This window comes from Ammospiza caudacuta, chromosome 8 (assembly GCF_027887145.1).
Source record: "Ammospiza caudacuta isolate bAmmCau1 chromosome 8, bAmmCau1.pri, whole genome shotgun sequence".
In the NCBI taxonomy this organism is placed as follows: Eukaryota; Metazoa; Chordata; class Aves; order Passeriformes; family Passerellidae; genus Ammospiza; species Ammospiza caudacuta.
Window position 1 is genome coordinate 33,075,090 of NC_080600.1, and position 18,591 is coordinate 33,093,680.

An 18,591-nucleotide genomic window follows, 5' to 3' on the forward strand; every position below is an offset into this window, starting at 1 on the left:
GCAAAGAGCAGGCACAACACAAGTTTTATTCACTGTGTTTAGTAGAAAGCAAATTTTTTTTGGTATTTTAATCATGGCAAAGATAATTGATGTTATGAGAGTAAATGTTGCAACTATTAGTATAATTTTGCTAGAATTACATTAAAAAATCAAAGAGGATGGTGTGTGTGTGCAGTGCTTTCAGGATTGCCTGATAAAGGGAGCTGTTTAATTAAGCCTTTTGAAAAGTATAGCTAAATGTATAGGGATATATTAAAAAGGGAGAAAAGCAGACCCATCATATGAAACAGAACATTGGTATGCAGCAAAGAAACCCATTTAAAAATAATGCTTGAGCCATAAGGAGGGCATATAAACAAAACATAAAAACAATTCCAAGTCCAGAAAAAAAATTGTGGAAGGTTTGGAGCTCAATACTTTACTTACTGAACCTCAATGTAAAAGTTGTTTTTTATAGATTAATTTCATAGAAGGAAACATCCAGGAAATGTGGTTTGTTTTGTAAAGAAGGGCAAAACAAGAACTTTGAATTTGCTTTAAATTGGGAGGAAAAGCATAATTTGACAGTGAATTGTTGAAACAGCTAATGCAACTGGTGAGTTTAAAATTTCCTGGTGTGTGTGGACCAAGACAGACTTTTACATTCTGTTTTCTCTTAGCTAGATATGTTTTGGTCAAAATGATGGGGAAGTCAAGCAAACGCTTTCAGTTCAGTGTCAGAAGAAGCAATTTGTGCTTTCAGCCTGGTCTTTAAAAACTGTGAAAAAGGGCAGGAGGCTGATGTCACATGTTTCTACTCAGAGCCTTGCTGTACTTGGTATTTGTGAGAACTGATTTTGGTATCTGCAGGGGAAGTTCGGAATCCCCTGAAATGTTACTGCATCTAGGAGCAGGGTGTGTGAGCTCTATGAGGGAAATCAGTGCTGCCGTGGCACGGGAAGGGCTGAATCCAGCAGCCTTTCCTCTGGCCAAACTTTTATTAAAAATAAAGGAGAAAGGTGAAAACTTGTCTGTTCTGCCCATCCAACTGAGATATCCCCTAGGATGAATGCTTCATTGCAGGGGGGAAACCAAACTCAAAAGGTGTGTGCCATGTGTGTGATGCTCTGAGCTAGAAGAGGCTGCTTGCAGTGCTCTGTAGCAGTAGTGGGGAACTGAGGGAGCTGCTGTGCTGGGCTCAGGTGGGGGATGCTCAGGAATGAGTTAATCACATTCTACTGGTGAATCACAAACTAATGTATAAATTTTTGGAATTAGGACAGCAGCATAGTTTTTTAAGTTTCTTATTAAACTGGGCATAATAATTCACTCATTGGGTTACAAGTCAGTAATGTGGGGCGTGGGGGAATGCATTTTCTTTTCATATACTTTGAAAAGCATCTTGAAAGTAAGGCATGCTGGAGGAGTTGTGGGGGATGAGCACCCACATTCTGAATGCTCTTGCTTGATGTTGCTGTGAGGGAGCTGAAGAGCAGCTGGGTGCCACTGGCAGCTGCTGCCCCCATGTTCCAGCATGGGGGGGTTCTGCTTCTGCTCTGTGTTGGCCTGTGGGTGGTGGGGATTGTGGCTTGAGAGTTTGTTAAGTCTGTAATAGTGGCCAGAGTTTGGAGACAGTTGTAAAAAGAAATATGAAACAGCAAATGCAGCATTGACTGCTGAAGTCATAAAGCAGATGGTGTTATGAGCCACAGGAGGGTTAAACAGTTGAACAATATCGACTGTTACACTCATAAATGATAATTAAAACATCCTTTTTATTACTGACTCAATTTATGCTGCTAGCTTGGACTTTTCTGTTGCTGTCAGTGAAGTTTGGCTGTTGTGAACAAGGCCATAGTTTGCTCAAGAGCAATTGCCATCTGTGGGGCCCACAAACCTCCTGCAGGAAGAGGATGGGAAGGAGCAGCTAAGGAGACAAGGTGTATAGAACACAAAACTTCACCCACTGGCAGAAAATCTTGTTTAAAGGAATTTCTTCCCCTTTCAGCCATGTGTCAGAAACCTCTGATAGAAAGGGGTAGAAACTGAATGATGGATTTTAAGAAGCTGTACCCTCCTCGCTCCCTCCAATTCCTGCTTGCATTTACAGGGTAGAATTAATGAAGTTAATTACATCTGCACAAAATCTCCTGGTTGAGTGAATTACTTAGATCTTTTAAAGTAGAGACATAATTTGCTGTAAGGTTCACAGGCTGTTTTTCAAGCTTGGTTGGTTGCTTTGGTTTATAGTCCCCATGATGCATGGTAGCTATCTTAGGCACTCTGGGGTGCCCCTTTTAGAGTAATACAAGATGTCAGATTCAATGTAGCGACAACTGCAGCATTCAAAACAAAAATACTGAAATAAATAAAAAGACTGGTTTCTGACAAAGATGAAAAAGAGTTAAAATGTAAAGCAAAATAAGAGGGTTAGTTGCTTAGAGGCTAAAACTATACTGTGTAATTAGCAAAGCAAATGTCTAATATGCTGCTTGTCTGACAATCTTTTGTTCACTTTGGTGTCATCATTTTCAACATGCAGCATTAACCAAAGGAATTTGCAGGAGGGCGTTTACATGTTAAGGTGGAAACAGAAAAAAAGGACAAAGAAAAAGCTGGGCAATCAAAACATTTTAAAGGGATATCTTACAGTAAATAGTATTCAAGATTAGGGCTTCAAAGAGTGAAGAGATCAGGCCTACATGATTGTGAAGCTTTAACAGATAATTTTACTTTAAAATTATCTGACATATGAGGTTGACATTAAAGATAGGCCTGAATTTAAAGCTGGAGGCAAACTTCAGCATCTAAATAATTTTTTTGCCAAATTGTATGTTGGGATATTTTAAGGAAATTTTTGTGCAGATTTAATTTAAAACTTTCTTGGTTTGCATGTATTTTGGTTTAGGGATTTTCTTAAAAATTAGAAATCAAGTGGGAGTTTTTAATATGGAAACACTCATTTTAAGTCTTGTGGTGATTTAAATTTAAATTTTTGTTTCCCATTTACATCTGTGTCCTGGGCTTGCCCCTGGCTTGCACTTCAAGCAGGGCCCCATGAGCAGCACCCTCCATGCAGTCCTTCTCCTTGTGTCTCTTGAAAGGCAGAATGCACTGTGTTTTGTGAAATGTAGTTCAAGAAGAGCCTAGTTTACATGGAAAATAAGGTGGTGTGTACATTACCAGAGCTTCCCTGAAAAATTTCGATAGCATTTCCTAATGGAAAACTTCAAGTTTTTCAGATAAAAGATTTGTATTTCAATTTTCCATCAATAAAATTCCAATCCTTGCTGCATACAAATTTTCATTATCCACAAAAGCAGTGCTAACAAAGATTAATTTCCAAGAAGAAAAGGCAGAAGCATCATGTATGCAATGCAGATACGCATAATTGCCCCAGCACAGCACAGGCAGTATGGCAATGTGGAATTAAATGTCACATGAAGACTCATGGTGGCCTAGCAAACACAGGAACATGAAGGTTTTGAGCAGCCATATTAAAAGGGCATTTCTTTAGGGCTCTCTGAACACACTTGAAAAACCAGTTTAACAGCAGCATTTGCTGGTTGAGCACAGTCAAGCAACTAAGCTCAAGGAGGTATTGGGAAATCCTACCAGGAAAGATGTATTTTTGGTTGATGATACTTCTTCAGAGCATCAGGGATGTGAAGTGTCCTTTGGAGTCACATCACTGGAGCTGGCATTCCTTGTGTTAATGACTGGGCCTTACCAAAGGAAGTCTCACTTCTGTTTCAGAAAACCTGTAACTTTACTTACTAACTTATTTTTGTTTGGGTTGTCTTGGGCTACACTGGTTGATAGAGAAACTTATCTTATGTTTGGTTTGTGTAGTGTCCAGCACCAGGAGCTGCATACCAGTGAGTGAGATTTGTTAAGAACTGTCACAATATGAGCAAAATTATGTCTCATCCAGTAAAATCACATTTCAGTAAAATACATGGAGACAAAATATTTAATGCAACTATTGCTTGAATTGTACTGATTACAGGAGTCACTAACAGAGGGAACACTCCTCTGAAGATAGGCAGCTTTAGAAAGAACCAAAGTCATTTGTTTGATAGGTGACATCATAGGACAGGTTCTTTTATCATCTGTATTTTGGGTAACTGCTAGTTTTACCTAAATGTTAGAGGTATTGCATGTTTGTCATCATTAATATTTTTTATTATATTCTACTAAGAACATGGAAGCCCTTTATTTTCTATTTGTTGCTATGAAATTGTTTCAAAATTTACAACTTCACAGATGCAGACTCTCTCTGTGGTTTTTAATTGTGAGTATTTATGATTTGGTGTTCTGCAGGATTTTGGAGCTTAAGCCCCTCAGCTGTCACTGTTCTGTGCTGCTGATGGAAACACCTTAACAGCAGCAAACAAACTGCTGGCAAAAGGAATTGCAGCATGAAGATAAGGTTGTTTCTAATCTAAGAGCTTCTCAGATGAAAATTGCACGAGGGAAAAACATATTCAAGGAATCAGTCAATTGTGGCTTTTTTCTAATGTACGATATTTACAACCTCTGACAATTGGAGCTGAGAGCAGCAAAAAAGTGCCCTAATTGCAAGGACTGCAAAAAAATACTTGTACTTGTTTTCCCCTGAATAAATGGTTGTTTCTTTGGGATGAAATGCATATCTGCATTATGAAAGAAAACAATAACAGTGCTGTGTCTGTGCTCATTAAGTGGTTGGAGAAGAATGAACAAGTCCAGATTTTTCTTTGCGTCTGTGTAGATTTCAGATAACACAGTAGAGCATGTTCCCCAATGCCTCTAATTCCAAAGGGAATATTGTATATTTTGATGATACTTTTATTATTTCTTTTAACTTTCAAGAATGTCTGTGTAGATTTTGGATACACTCCTGTGTGTTGCCATGCCAAGAGTAAGCTTTTGTAATTCTGGAGTGCAAGTGTAGAAAATAACTCAGGATTTCAGAATGTGTCTGGAATTTATATCAGCACCAAAGTGCTTATGATTTGAAAGGAACATGTGTTATTTCTGTGAAACTCCATGTAAATATAGATATATAAAAGCAATGTTTGTTTTGCAACATTACTGATTTAACTTGTAAAATACTGTTATTTTTTCATCATAGGTCTGAGGGTAACAGTGTTACTAACATCATCCCTCATGGTATTGGGAGCTGGCCTGAGATGTGTTCCAGTTTCAGACCTAGAAATTAGGAAAAAGTAAGTGAATTCATTATTCTTAATACATGTATTTTGTTCTTTCTGCTAATATAATTTTTGCTGCTACTACATAGAAATGTTAGTACCAATTCTTTGTATGAAGTTGATATACCACATGTTTGTTGTGTGGCCATGGGTTTACGTGCTTCTTTGCTTCTTAAATGGATTTTTCTAGTCCTTCTTCTCCATAGTATCTGAAGATCAGAAAACCCTTTACAAGCTTGAGTTAATTTACTCTCACCACATCCTGCATAACTAATATTAATCTGCTTTGCAAATAAGGAGCTAGAGATTTAGTGAGGTTCAGAAACTGGCCCAAGATCACACACGGAGCCATGCCTCAACCCCCAAAAATAAGTAATTTGTATGCAAATGTTAAATAATTAGTTTATTTTCTCATAGTGAATGTGTGGGATCATGCCGTGAGACAGATGAATTTGTGCAAAATACCTTTTTTCATGTAGTCTCTTCCAGTCCTTGTTTCAAAGTAGCCTTGTACTTCTTCTCCAGTGAAGTGATTTTCTGCTTTACAAATTTGTGATAAAAACAGATTCCTTCCTAAAAATCCCACAAACCAAACAATTTAATTGTTCCATCAACATATCCTGAATTGAGGAATCATGAGTAATACAGCGGCACTGCTCGTTTTGTACAGCCAGGGAACATGGATCACTTGTTCACTTAACTTTCTTTTGCCTCTTAGTGTGAAGGAGGTGGGAGTATGCAGGCATTACTACTCTTTCCTGCTACTTTGAAAAAGCAGCAGCACTGGTTCTTTGCTAGTTGTGCTTGCATAATATGTAAACACTAAGGAAAGGTCTTACAAATAAAATGTTTTATGTGGGTTGAGTTTTTTTCCCCTTGAATTCTAGTCAGCTTGAATTCTACCACAAAGTCTTGGTATTACTTCAGCAAGTCATTTGGGCTTGGGGGCTTTTTTTTTTTTTTCCCTTAGTACTGTTTAACCTGAAAATCAGCTTGGGCACCTTTTAAGCTGAGAAAGAAAATGTTCAGTGTGGAGTTGAAAGCCGATGACTGGGTACCATGGAAAAAACAGAGAAGGAGTTTCAGAGAAAGAACTGAGAATGTGAAAAACCACATGAATTGTAAAACTAGCCCTGATAAGTAAACTAAGAGCAGAGTGTGAGGTATGAAATCATGCACTTTCAGTTCTTAGGTGCTTAGTGAGCATATGAGGAAGCACTCAAGGTGCTCCTGATGTTGGTTACCTAGTGCTGCCCATTTTGACAGGGTCCTCAAGGACTCTGTGAGCAGGACAGACTGCACTAACCATATTGTGCTACCCTTCACAGTGACCCTTTTGAGAAAAATGTACTGTTTGGGTGGCCAGGAAGAGCTGTCCTTATTTTACCCTTGGTTTTCATTTTCTTAAAAAGTCAACGGATGCTCGACATTCAGTTTGTTTATTCTCATCAGTCTTGGGTTAAATATCGATAGCTTTTCAATGGGACACGTCTTAAATGCAATGAAATGTGGTGTTTTGTGTAGTTTTCATTTATGATGTATGCCAGAAGACGTGCTGTCCTAGGCTTTACTTAAACAAGGATGAAGACTATAAATACCTGAGAAGATGAAAATTCCCAGGTGAGATTTGGATGTGAGGTATCATTTGGGCAGTGGGAAGAAGAGTTTCCACCTTTAAGGTTTTCCAGTGTAGGTGCAGAAAGCAGGCCTAGGAAAGCAATGAAATACAAAACTAAGGAGAAACACTCAAGGAACAAAGAAAGGCTTTGGACTTGAAATACAAAACTAAGGAGAAACACTCAAGGAACAAAGAAAGGCTTTGGACTCTATAGTCTGATGAGTGAGATGTATAAAATGTGATGTTAAAATTTATTGAAAACTATATAGGGGAAAAAAGAGTGTGAGCAGAATACGGATGGAAAAGGTTAATAATTTCATATATTCAGGCTGTGAAAATATGTATCATCTCCTGCAGCTGAAACTGATAAATTTGCCTACTTATCCTACTCCCAAAAAAGAAATTTGCCAGAATTGTAGATCTACATGAGGAAGTAGCTTGATCTTTTACACAGTTTGATTTTAAAAATCTACCAAGAATTAATTATGGCCAACTGTGGGAAGCAAAAGAATGGTTTTCTTGAGATTTTGTAAATAATTGTACAGACCCTGTGATGCTATACTGTGTAACTTCATTGTTTTGTGTATTAAGGCTTAAGGCCAGCTTTCATCCATTCTTTGAAGTGATACCAAATAAAATAATTTTTTTTTTGAGATGAACATTATTGCTTGATGCATTAGCCACAACTGGCTGAGCACCAAATTATGCACTTATTCTGCATGTGTCTATATGTTAATACAACAATTTGAATGTTACAGAGCCTGTCAGAGAGACAAGATCACTTGCAAGCTAATTGGAAGCATTTCAGAAGCCAGTGTAACTGGAATTTCTTTAAATGCTTTTGTGTGTTTTGTAGTGTGTTCCTTCAGCCTGAGAGTAATTTGTGGGAATATGCTGAAGATTTCCATGGGACAATTCTGTCTGAGTTAATATACATAAAATTATAAGAATGTTCATGAGGTTTGTAGGGCTTAGACTGGGGGGTTTGTACTTTGTAGCTCCCTGAGCTCTTGTGATTAACATTAAGGAGAGCTACTAAAGCCCACCACCTATCAGAGCAGTCATAGACATAAGGAAATCACTGTTAAGACTGGCATTAATCCTGGCTGCTTTATGCTCCTTATCTCAAGCAGACCTGTAATATCCAAGTGTATTCTTAATCCCCTTTCTAGTCCATAATTATTCTTTTGGTTGTAGTATGTATGTAATATCAGACTAAGACCATGCCCAGTCCTCCAAGTCATATTTTAAACACAGACCTTAACCTCTCTTTTCAGTACATTTGATATGCACTATGCATATGAGGGAAAATTCAAGTTGCACATTTCATTGTGTCTCTTGAAGCAGCTGTACATTTTCTGTGGTGAATTTTTGTTCTCTGACAGTGTGTGACTTAAAATTGTACTGGAAATCCATGCCAGAACTGCCTGAATTCAGTGCAGGCAAAGTGGGAGTACATGGTGAAAATGTTAAAGTGTGAACTTGCATGTCAGATGGAGGATCCATCCTTTAAATGGACTAATAAAGTCCCTCTCATATACACATATGCTTTTACCTGTTTCCCTCCCCAGCCCAGCAATCTATGAGGTTAATGAGTCTATCATACAAGGATGTTGAAAAGAATTTTTCTTAGGTACGGGGTGCTTCTGGGTTCGTCAGATGTGCCAGATATATGACAGTAAATTTGACTCCAAATTTACTGTTCCTTTTTAAAAGTTATGAAAACTTCATTTGCCACACCTATTTATTTAGTTCACATTTAATATACATTACATAGAACATAAAGGAAAGAAAGATATTACCAAATTGTACTTTCCTGAATCTTCTTCCCTTCCCTGAAGCTTACCAGAACATCACTAATGCTTTTTTGCCTGCATTTTGTCCAGTCTTTTCCTTTCTGACACTTGCTTGTCATTGAGTAAATATTTTCATTGGATTCTTTTAGGATTTGATTATTTTATCCTGAACATTAACATTACTCAGAGGCCATTTTTTATAGATTAAATCAGAGTTGTTTTTTCTCCTCCACATAGCACTTCATATTTACCTTGTGTTCTGTGTCTAGGAATAGATTTACATACATCTTATGTCTTAAATCTAGGCAAAAAGCTGTATGAGCTGAAATGTGTAAAAGAAGGAAATAAAATTAAGAAATCAGCCCACAGCCATAAAACTTTGGCTTTTAAGACTGATTGTGTGATGTAAGACTTCTTAAAATGTTTTGAAAGGCAGGATAATTAAAGACATGGAAGTAAAGGATGTAACATAATTTGTCATTTGTATTGAACACATTAATTAAGCAATTTATTAGAACTTTTTACGCTGTGGGCTGGTAGTGTTTGTCCTTCACATTAGATTTCAAAACAGAGAAGCAGTTACTGAGGACCTTGAAGTCATGGCAGTGAGAGGATGGTCCTTAGCAGCAAGCACCATTAAAATGTATGTTGGGAATCCAGCAAAAAGCACAGAGAATTACAGTGGAAACAGAATGGTTGTTTACACAGTCAATTATAGGAAACACACCAATAGTTGGTAGAACCTATAAATGGGTCTTTTTGTGAATATTAACAGTTCCTAGGATTTTGAATATTTCTCTTTTTTATATATATATATATTGTTGTGAACTTTGAAGATTCACTCTTAGCACATCTTTGGTATATTTTGGTTCTATTAGCTAGTTGCAAACTAGTTTGAATTTTACTCTTGCTAGACTTACCCTTTAATAATTCCACATTTTCCCCTTTTCTGTTGCTTAAAGCCTAAAGAATTAATGAGATCATCTAATTATTTTTGTTTTCTGATCCTAAGGCTGTCATAAGCCACCATTCTTATGCATGAAATATGCAAAGGAGCATCTTGGAAGAGGTTATTTCAGTAAAGGAAAGAGGTACTAGAATTCCTGTATTCTCTGGTAATACTGAACACACTTCTGTGCTCAAAAACTCCCAAACAATCCAAATTGGAGCATCTGTAGAGAAGAGGAATTAAAGTGTTCTAGGGAATGAGAAGAGCCTGTTAGGAGAGGAAGGGAGACAAATCAGCCTGTAAGGAATAAAGACAGAGTGTGCTGAGTGTTTTGTCCTCCCTACCTCACTGGGGAAGAGAAATGAAAAAAGAATTTAATCTAAAGTGAGAGTCTGGGAGTAGAAAGATGAATAAACATACCTGTTTGTGTGCTGTAGCTCAGCAAGCGGAGGGGGAAAACATTAAAACTGAGCACTTGCTTGGTGCTTTTGGTGCTGATGTGTGTTGCAGTGCTGGTTTAATCCATGGCATCAGAAAAACAGGAAAGTGGGGAAAAAAGGAAACAAGTCATTCATGAGGAGGTTCACATGGGGGATACTTACTTATTATGCCTCTGTAATGTAACAGTTTATCTTGTTTTTATTACTTCCATCAGCTTCATCTTGTACACAGAGTTTGTTTTTTAACCTCTGTTCCAAAGCATTTGTTTTAGATAAGAGGTCCTGTATTCTGAAGTGGTTATGATTTTTCCCAGCTTTGCTTATTCGTTGATGGTGGTGGGGGGTGATTTAGTGTCCCTCTGGCTGCCCAGTGGTCCCGCCTGCCACTGCTGGGGCCACGTGTCCTGTGATGCACCAGCAGCTCCTGATCAGCTTGGGGGGCAGCCACATTGGCTCCTCCTTCAGCTGGATCCGCCCTCGTGCAAAAAGGAGATGACTTGACAGCTCTGGTCATAAATGCTCTTTTCCTTGTGCTCCTGTCCTGGACTTTGGCCGTGGCACTGTGGGTGTCACCCACCTGCAACCAGCGTGCATGCTGAATTAGCAATTTACAGACCCTCTGTGAATTCTTGGAGTTTTAAAATTATCTCAGAAGGGGCTTGGTATTGCAGCAGTATTTAGTGGGCAGCACTTCTACAAGGCCTCAGTTAGTGCAGGCCTGTTCTGGAAGGGAAGAGGATTTATATTCTCTGTGGGATATTTAGCTTCATCTCATATAATGGCAGGTGGTATCCTCAACTGTAGAACGCTTTTAATTTTTTAATCATACTGAGCTCTTTGCCTTAGTTTGTGAGTCATATTATGGTGGCTAATTTCTGTCCTTAAAGAATTCATATTAATCAAATTTATATTGAAGTTGCTGCATTATAATCAAAACACCCTCTTGCTCTTTCACTTGCTTAAGAAAAATTATTCAGGAATATTTAAATAGGTCTTGTTTATCCCATTCTTTAATTTGCTGCATCTCCTGTACACTCCTACTCTTTTACTAAAAAATCCTACTTAGGACCTCTTTTATACTAAGTAATCTTAATCAGCTTTCTCCCACAGCAGCCCAAATAGCAGCCAGTCCTGGTGCACTTCCCTGATAATTTTTTTCAGTAGGTTTTGCCTCATTAGCCCATAATGTAATTGCCTACTTCGTGTTTACAATGTTGTGTACTTTGGATCTGTTCATATTTGATGAGCATGTCCTCTATTAGTGTTGCTTTAAATATTTCTTCTTTTAGTAATGGGTTTGTGGAGTTGGTTAGTTTTAAATGAAAAACAAGAAAACAGAACTTAATAAAAAAGCCCCTCAGCTTTGACTTTATGTGCCTTTATCTTTCAAACCTGGATAAAGTGAAGAACTCCCCCCACAGGTGTGTGACAGGTGTGATGGCTGCACAATAGCACAGTGTGAGGATGCAAGGGAATTTGTCACCACAGTGCCAGGGGGTCTCACTGCACACCCACCTCATCCCTTTCCTCTGTCAGGATGTGTGATGGACACCTCAGGCTCTTTGCCTGAGATTGCTGCTTCCTCTCCTTGCAAATACTTGTCTCTCTCAGCAGGCTCTCAGTAATAAGTTTTGGAGTAACTCTGGTTTTCCAATCCTTTAAATTTAATCCCCAAACTCACTAGCTTTCAGACCATTGTAAATGTGTTTGCTGTTTTCTTTAAGTGTGGGAGAAGGGCCGTGAGGCTGGGATGCCTGGGATGGAGATGCTGTGTCCCCTTCTAAGCCCACTCCCATGGTGGTCTGACTGACTGTGCCAAGGCCATAGTTCATACAGGGGTAAAACATGAGCCTAATTCCTGATGAAAATGACAAAATGTGCATTTCTAAGTTTTTCTTTTTTTTTTTCATTCTATTTCTGGAGATAATGTACCAAACAATGACTCAGGCTTTGTGCTTTCAATAATATTTCTTACTGATCGGGGAAAAAACAGCTTTAAATTATTCCACATATCAATGGTCACATGCATCAAAAACAAGCTAAAAAAAAGCTAATGGCCTCAATCCATGAATATCCAGAAGGCAGAAAGCTTTTATAGTATAAATATATCATTTAATGAAAATACCGAAAGGAAGTGCATTTCCATGAAATTCATCTATAGAATGTTATTTTTAATAGATGAATTCATTGCTTTACCCAGAGGTATTTTTCTTTCCAGTCTTTTTCCAGACATAGAGCCTTGGTTGTTCTCTCTTTGGGGTATAAACAAAACATCATTTGCATTTGTCACACAATGTAGCAGTGAATTGCAGTAAAGCATGAATTTGACCTCCCTAATTCTCTTTGCCCTAAAAGTACCTGAAAAAGTTCCTCTTACTAGGAGGTTCTTTTGTTATATTTATTTTTGTGAGTTTAAAGGAAAAGCTCTGTCCACTTCTAGTAGCTTGATTGTGAAAAATCAGAAGTGGTTGTTGACAGAACTAATGTTGGTTCCCTCTGAGGTATAATCAGTCTCCTAATATATAATGTGGGTAAGCCCATGGCTTTTCATGTGCCTTTTTTTGGGCAAGCAGTTTGCATCACACATCAGTGTAGACACTCTAGAGTAGGAGGTATTTGCTTGCTTTGTTGCCATGAAGTGACACTAAGTTCAATAGCACTTCAAAAGTTCTCTGAAGTCCTCCAGTGGAAGGGTCTCTTTCATTTGCTTCCAGGAGCTCCCACAATGAGCTAATCACTTCATAAACCTGTTTGTCTTCCAAATTAGCAAGAGCTGAACAATCCACTTGTTTCAGTGAATGAAATTGTCAGGCATGTGAAAGAAATATTAGCCATCCATTTCTATAAAACATCGACTTCTTTATCCAGAATTGCTTTTTGTTTTCATTTTTAGGCTCAGCAGTTCATGTAGTAACCTTTTTGACAGTAAGTGGCACACTGTAGCCCTGTCTTCCTGCAGAATCAGCACTTTTTGTGACTTCCTTGCTCCTCACACTTTCCCCAAGAGTGGCAGAACTGAATTGCAGTTTATATGTGTTGTATTTGCACAGAAGTTTGAAAGTGACTAAGTGGTCAATTCTCATGGCAGCAAGTGGGAAAAGCAGGGTAGAAGTTTCACAAACAAAACCTGCACCAGAATCTCCTCTTCTCAGGGCTCTTGAAATGAGCTCTGCTTCTTCCTAAGATGCAAAGGGATTGAATTTTCCACTTGGGCTGGAAAATTGTCATTGTGTTTAGAGAGTCAGAGCAACACACTGGGGTTGGCAGCCCTGCTCTGCACTGTATTGTCTGTCAAAGAAAAGGTGAAAATGCTTTTTCCACACTGTGAATCAGTTAAAATTCTGATCCAACTTCTCCAGTCTTAGCCTTTCCAGAAAAGGTTCACTTTACATATCTTAGAACTGAACTTTGGATACTTATTTTAGTGTTGTGGGTTTTAAATCCGTTGTATCAAAAGTAATTTTTGAGTAAGTAGTTCTCCTTCCAGTGTTGCCTTTTTTCCCCATCTGAGAGCAGAAACTAATGAGATTTTCTTTCATTTAAAATTCTCCTAAGTCCAGGCATTAGACACACAGTGGTAGGAACACTACATGTCTGGATTTTTTACCTAGAAAAACCACTTATGTAACACACAGCTTTTAAACAGCTTGACAAATCCAGTACCTGATGTGACTGTGACCATGCATGCAAAGTTTCAACTTGTACAAGGAGAAAAAGAAAAATAAACCCGACTGTAAATGGAAGTGCTTTCCCATCTTAACTGTATGGTATTATCATCAGTCACTAGAACCTTTTTCCAGTGTAATCTCACTTTTTTCATACCCAGTTTGCTCAGGTATATTGTAATTCCAGCATTTATAGCCTTTCATGGTTTTCTTTGTTGCTGCCTGTTAGGATATTTTAACAGTCACTGCAAGAAGTGAGTAAAACAGGTACAGCCAGGTCAGTTCTTGATACAAGTATCAAATCTTCTCAGGGAAGTGGTGAAAAGTGCATAATTAAAGTTATTTATAATGTGACTTGATAAAAAAAATTGGGAAGGAGGTGACAGTATAGTACAGTAAGAGTTTTTCTTCTCTAATTTCTATTGCTATATTTGAACTGTCCCTTGTACTATATTTTTGCAATTCAGAGGCCAGTTTAGGAACAGAATTGATCTTTATTTTGTGCAGAAGTGTGTGGTGTGTCCATATGTGTATTTTCTTAGATAGATACATAATGTAAATATGTAAGTTACTCATTACTGTGATGTTCTGCCATGTGATATTTCACACTACCATTTACCATAATTGCTCAAATTATTATTTTTTTCTTTATAAGGGCTCATAAAGGGCTCACGTTCAATTGCAAATTGCAAGTTTGGCAGAGCACATCAATTCATTACCAGGGAGGTCAGATGTTAAAAACCCTGACATATCAAAATGAGTGCTGACCTGGTCACTGAGACAGTTAGAAACAAAATATTTTAGATAGATGTTTATTTCCTCAATTTTGCTTTAAGCTACAGTCATCAATTATTTTGTAAGTCGAGAATGAATTTCTGGTGTAACTTTTTTCCAATGTTCTCTTTCATGATTATGATTAAAAAGCCTTCTGCTCATGTTATTTCCTGTCATTTGACCTCAATAGCTTTCTGCTTTTTGATACATGAAAATAATTAAATTATGATTGGATAAATAACACATCTGAAAACAGCACTGGGAAAAATAACAGATGAATATTACACTTTATAGTGCAATGAGACTGAGAAATGTTTTTCCATCTGGGTAAGATCCTGAGCTAAAGTTATCTTTTCATCCCTTTCCTCAGGAAAGAGAAAACTTGTGCAGTATGAAATTGGAATAGTGATGGGGAAAAGGCAGCTCCTCTTTGCACCTTTCCAGTAGCAGAAACAAGAAGAAAATCAGGGGATAACAGAAACAAACCTCTCTTGGTCTTGGGGCAGTTTTTAGCACTGATGGTGTATGAGAATAGACTCACAGGCTGTGAGACCAAAATCTAGTGCAGTGCTGATAAGATGTTGTAACAAACAGCAAAAAGCCACCAATACTGTTATGTTCATATTGCTCTGTCAGGTGGAGCAGCTGCTACATACATCTTAGTAAATGCTCTGAATTGCATTTGGAATCTCTCATCCCTGCCTCTCTGGGGAAATGAGTTAAGGATGTGCAGAAGAACCATGCAAATAATCTTTTTCTCAGGAAAAAGTAGCTTAATTCAAGTCAGTATTGAAAAAGAGATAAAATAGGGTTTAAGCTGTTATCATATGCAGAGATATTTGAGGTAGTAGTCTGTGTATTGATGGCAATTTAGTCTGAAAATAAGTGTTTATTAACTCAAATATGTTGGACTTGAGAAATTAAACAATATGAAGATAAGAGATGCTCTACCCTGAATGATAATGTCAGGCTTGGTAAATGCCAAAAATGCAAATCTGTGAACAGACCACACCAGCCAGGACAAGGAGAGAGAGCAGCCAGGAAAACACCCACAGAAGACACTTTGAGAGAGAGGCAAAATTGGCTCACCCTCTGAAAGAAAACCAAAACAACAAATCCAAAACAACAAAGACAAAAGGCTAATATAGAATTTAAATACTGGATTAAGTTGCTACTTTATCCCTCGGGATCTGCAAAGTAAAATTAACATTTATTGCTCCCTTTGAGTATAAGATTGGTTATAGAGCTTTATTCAGATGATGGAGTTTGATAGACATAATCTAAATCTGAAGTACATGGTAGGAATATGTTTGTGTAATCTTCAAAATATATAAACTGGGGCTTTTGTCTGATGGTTTATTTAGAGGTTTTTTTACAAAACTTTTCTTCTTCTGTCAGATGAAGTGCCTACATGATCATAGATTCTGCAAAACTATTGTACTCTTTTCTGATTTTACTGAGTTTTATTTGCCTTTAGGATGACTACAGAGGAGGCATATTTGGATTAAAACAATAACACCAGAGTGGTGTCAGTGAACAGAAGTGGTAGTACACCTAAAGCTATGAAGGTTATTTTGTGGTGTCACAGTTTTCCAAACATACAGTAACAAGAACATAATTTAAGCGTTAAATTCACTTTGGAACAGGAGGAAATACTAAAATAAAATCATTATATGTTGCAGTAGTTACCTTATTTGCTACTGAAATGCAGTTGTTTCTGGGGATGTGCTGTACCTCTGCAAATAGCCTGGAACATTTTAAAGTTTGAGAATAACTACAGTGAGATAAGTAGAATGAAAATACCAAAGTGCACAAGGATACCTTGGTTTGTCCCAAATATACTGGAGAGTAACCATGGGGTATTGATGTAATATGTCCTCCAGAAAAATACCAGAGCATTGTTTATATAGTACTTTTTCTTTATTTAAAACCATTTCATTTTGGATTAGCATGTGTGAGAGTTTAACAAGCATTGACAAGGCCTGACCATGCCTTGGTGGTGTCCATCTGAAGCACATTATCAACACTAGTAATGAAATTTGTCATTTCTGTGTGAGCATTAAAAAATCTCCAAAAACAGTGAATTGCTTGTAAGTAAGAGTGGATATTATTTCTGTCCCAGCTCAGAAAGAGTTTCCTTTAGATTATATATAATAATGCTTCTTTTTTTGGATGTTTTTTATAAATTTTGTTTAAAAATTTAATTTCCAATCCACTGAGAATCAGTAGCATCTACTCCTTTCTACTGCAATCGATCTTGTTAATTCTATAAAGAGTCTGTAGGCATTTCTTTTGCATATTGTGTTCCTTTGTGTGCTTGAAAAACTCCTGCCATACTGTATATTATTCAGCCATTTGTGGCTTGAAACCCTGCCTAAATGCTGGCTTATGTTTCCCCATTTTCAAGCCGGAGCTTTTTATGTCTCACAACTCAAGTCTTGCAGCAATAACACTGAGTTCCTGCTATGGTTAAAAAAACACCACCCATTTGAAAATATCATCTGCCACCACTTTATTGCACAATGAATAGATTTACTTTGGAGAGTTGCAATATCTCATGTGACTCTCTAGCTGTTTTTTAGGCATGAAGTTTTTATATAAGTTCTGAAATAGTTTTGCATTCTATGGCTGATTACTTTTTGAAAAAGTCAAAGTGGAAGATTTCTGACTGAATTCCGCAGGTAGGAGAGCCTTCAAAAAGTCCTTTTTGTATTTGTTCACTGTACTGCTATTAAGCCAAACTTTGCAGAGACTTCAGTGCTTGGAAGTACTATCTCTGTTCTGTCACCAGCCTTATCTGTTAAATCCCAATGAGTGTGAAAAATGAGAAAAATCTGGGTTTACTTGGCTGTTTCAGCAGTGTGTTGAGAATGGCCAGATTGCTGCAGAAGATGACTCTCTTGGAAACCCTAACAGCCCAGCCTTCTCATCTGTAGATACACAGAGCTCATCTGAGTGTGTAAATAAAAATAAATAATGCAGTGAAAAAATATGCAGAGTATTTTGCTGAAGTGTTTCAATTTTGGATTTGCCATAACTAATTTAAATCTTCCGCTGGGATTTATGCAGGCAGGAGGGTCAGGTTTACAATGTTTATAATTTAAAGCTTTTCTGCTACTGCACCTTTTCTACTTTTATATCCTGTCATGATATCTTTTTGCTGGAAAGAAAGTTCTTTTTATTCCCTTTTCCTTTTCTGCTTTGAAGAGAACATTTGCTTCTCCTTTTATATGAGGTAATGAGATCAGAGTAGCTCTGGATTCTTTAAATCAATCTAATTTGGCTTCTTTTGGTGGATAGAATATCCTTCTTTTGCACAGGCCTTTCATTTCTTTGTGCAGCAGCTCCATTTCCAGCACTAGGTACCTGTGAAAAATGCGTATTTTATGATTGGTTTTTCTCAAATATTAAAATGAATATTATATGTGTTATGTTAGAAAGTTATGCTGTATTAATTTTCTTAAGTAGTGTGTTAAATATAGTTTTAGGTTATAATGTTAAAATAGAAACTATGCTATGTAAGATACTTTTTTTAAAGAAAGGACTTGCAGTGAGCTAGTTACCACAGGACACCTAAATCTTTCAGAGAAAAAGAATTTATTGCTCTGTTATCAGAAGAAATGAACTTCCTGCCTCGCTCAGCCCTGATGACGCCGTTAGGATTAAGAGGAAGAAGTTGACACTGACCAGACATAATCCTGTGTTTAAATGGAATTTATGCATCACGTATGAGATGTATGAATATGCCACAGACTATTGTTTTTAAAGGTTAATCCTCTGTTAATGGGTGTCCTTTTCCGGGCTTTTGCTGCCCAGAAGAAGGTACCCAGACATCTGTAACTCTTTGTTTCTATTGTCTCATATTGTCCTAGTCTAAATTGTCCAAATTGTTATTACTCTAATCATATTACTATTTTTATAACCATTTTATTACTATTAAATGTTGGAACCCAGAACATCCCTCTGGCTGTCCTGAGCAGCCAAGACCCCTGCCAGGGGTCTCAGAGACCCTGGCACAGAGCCCAAAACACCTGTGGTTTTGATTATGACCCGTGGAGCAAATTACCAACCTTACATGAAGATCAGCAAGCCACAACAGTTTAGGTAGAATAATAGTGAAGCTATCACAGGGTGGAAAAGTAGATTTTGGCATTTTTGGTATGGGGGTTCAGGGG

The 18,591-nt window shown here is 37.5% G+C and overlaps 1 protein-coding gene across 1 annotated transcript in view; it reads left to right on the forward strand.

Moving 5' to 3' along the window:
- SLC49A4 (solute carrier family 49 member 4) overlaps positions 1-18,591 on the forward strand; it is a 67,462-nt gene that overhangs the window by 15,041 nt on the left and 33,830 nt on the right. The window contains exon 2 of the mRNA XM_058809413.1: positions 5,096-5,189. Coding sequence (XP_058665396.1) covers positions 5,096-5,189 — 94 coding nt within the window. The remainder of the gene's footprint in view (positions 1-5,095; positions 5,190-18,591) is intronic.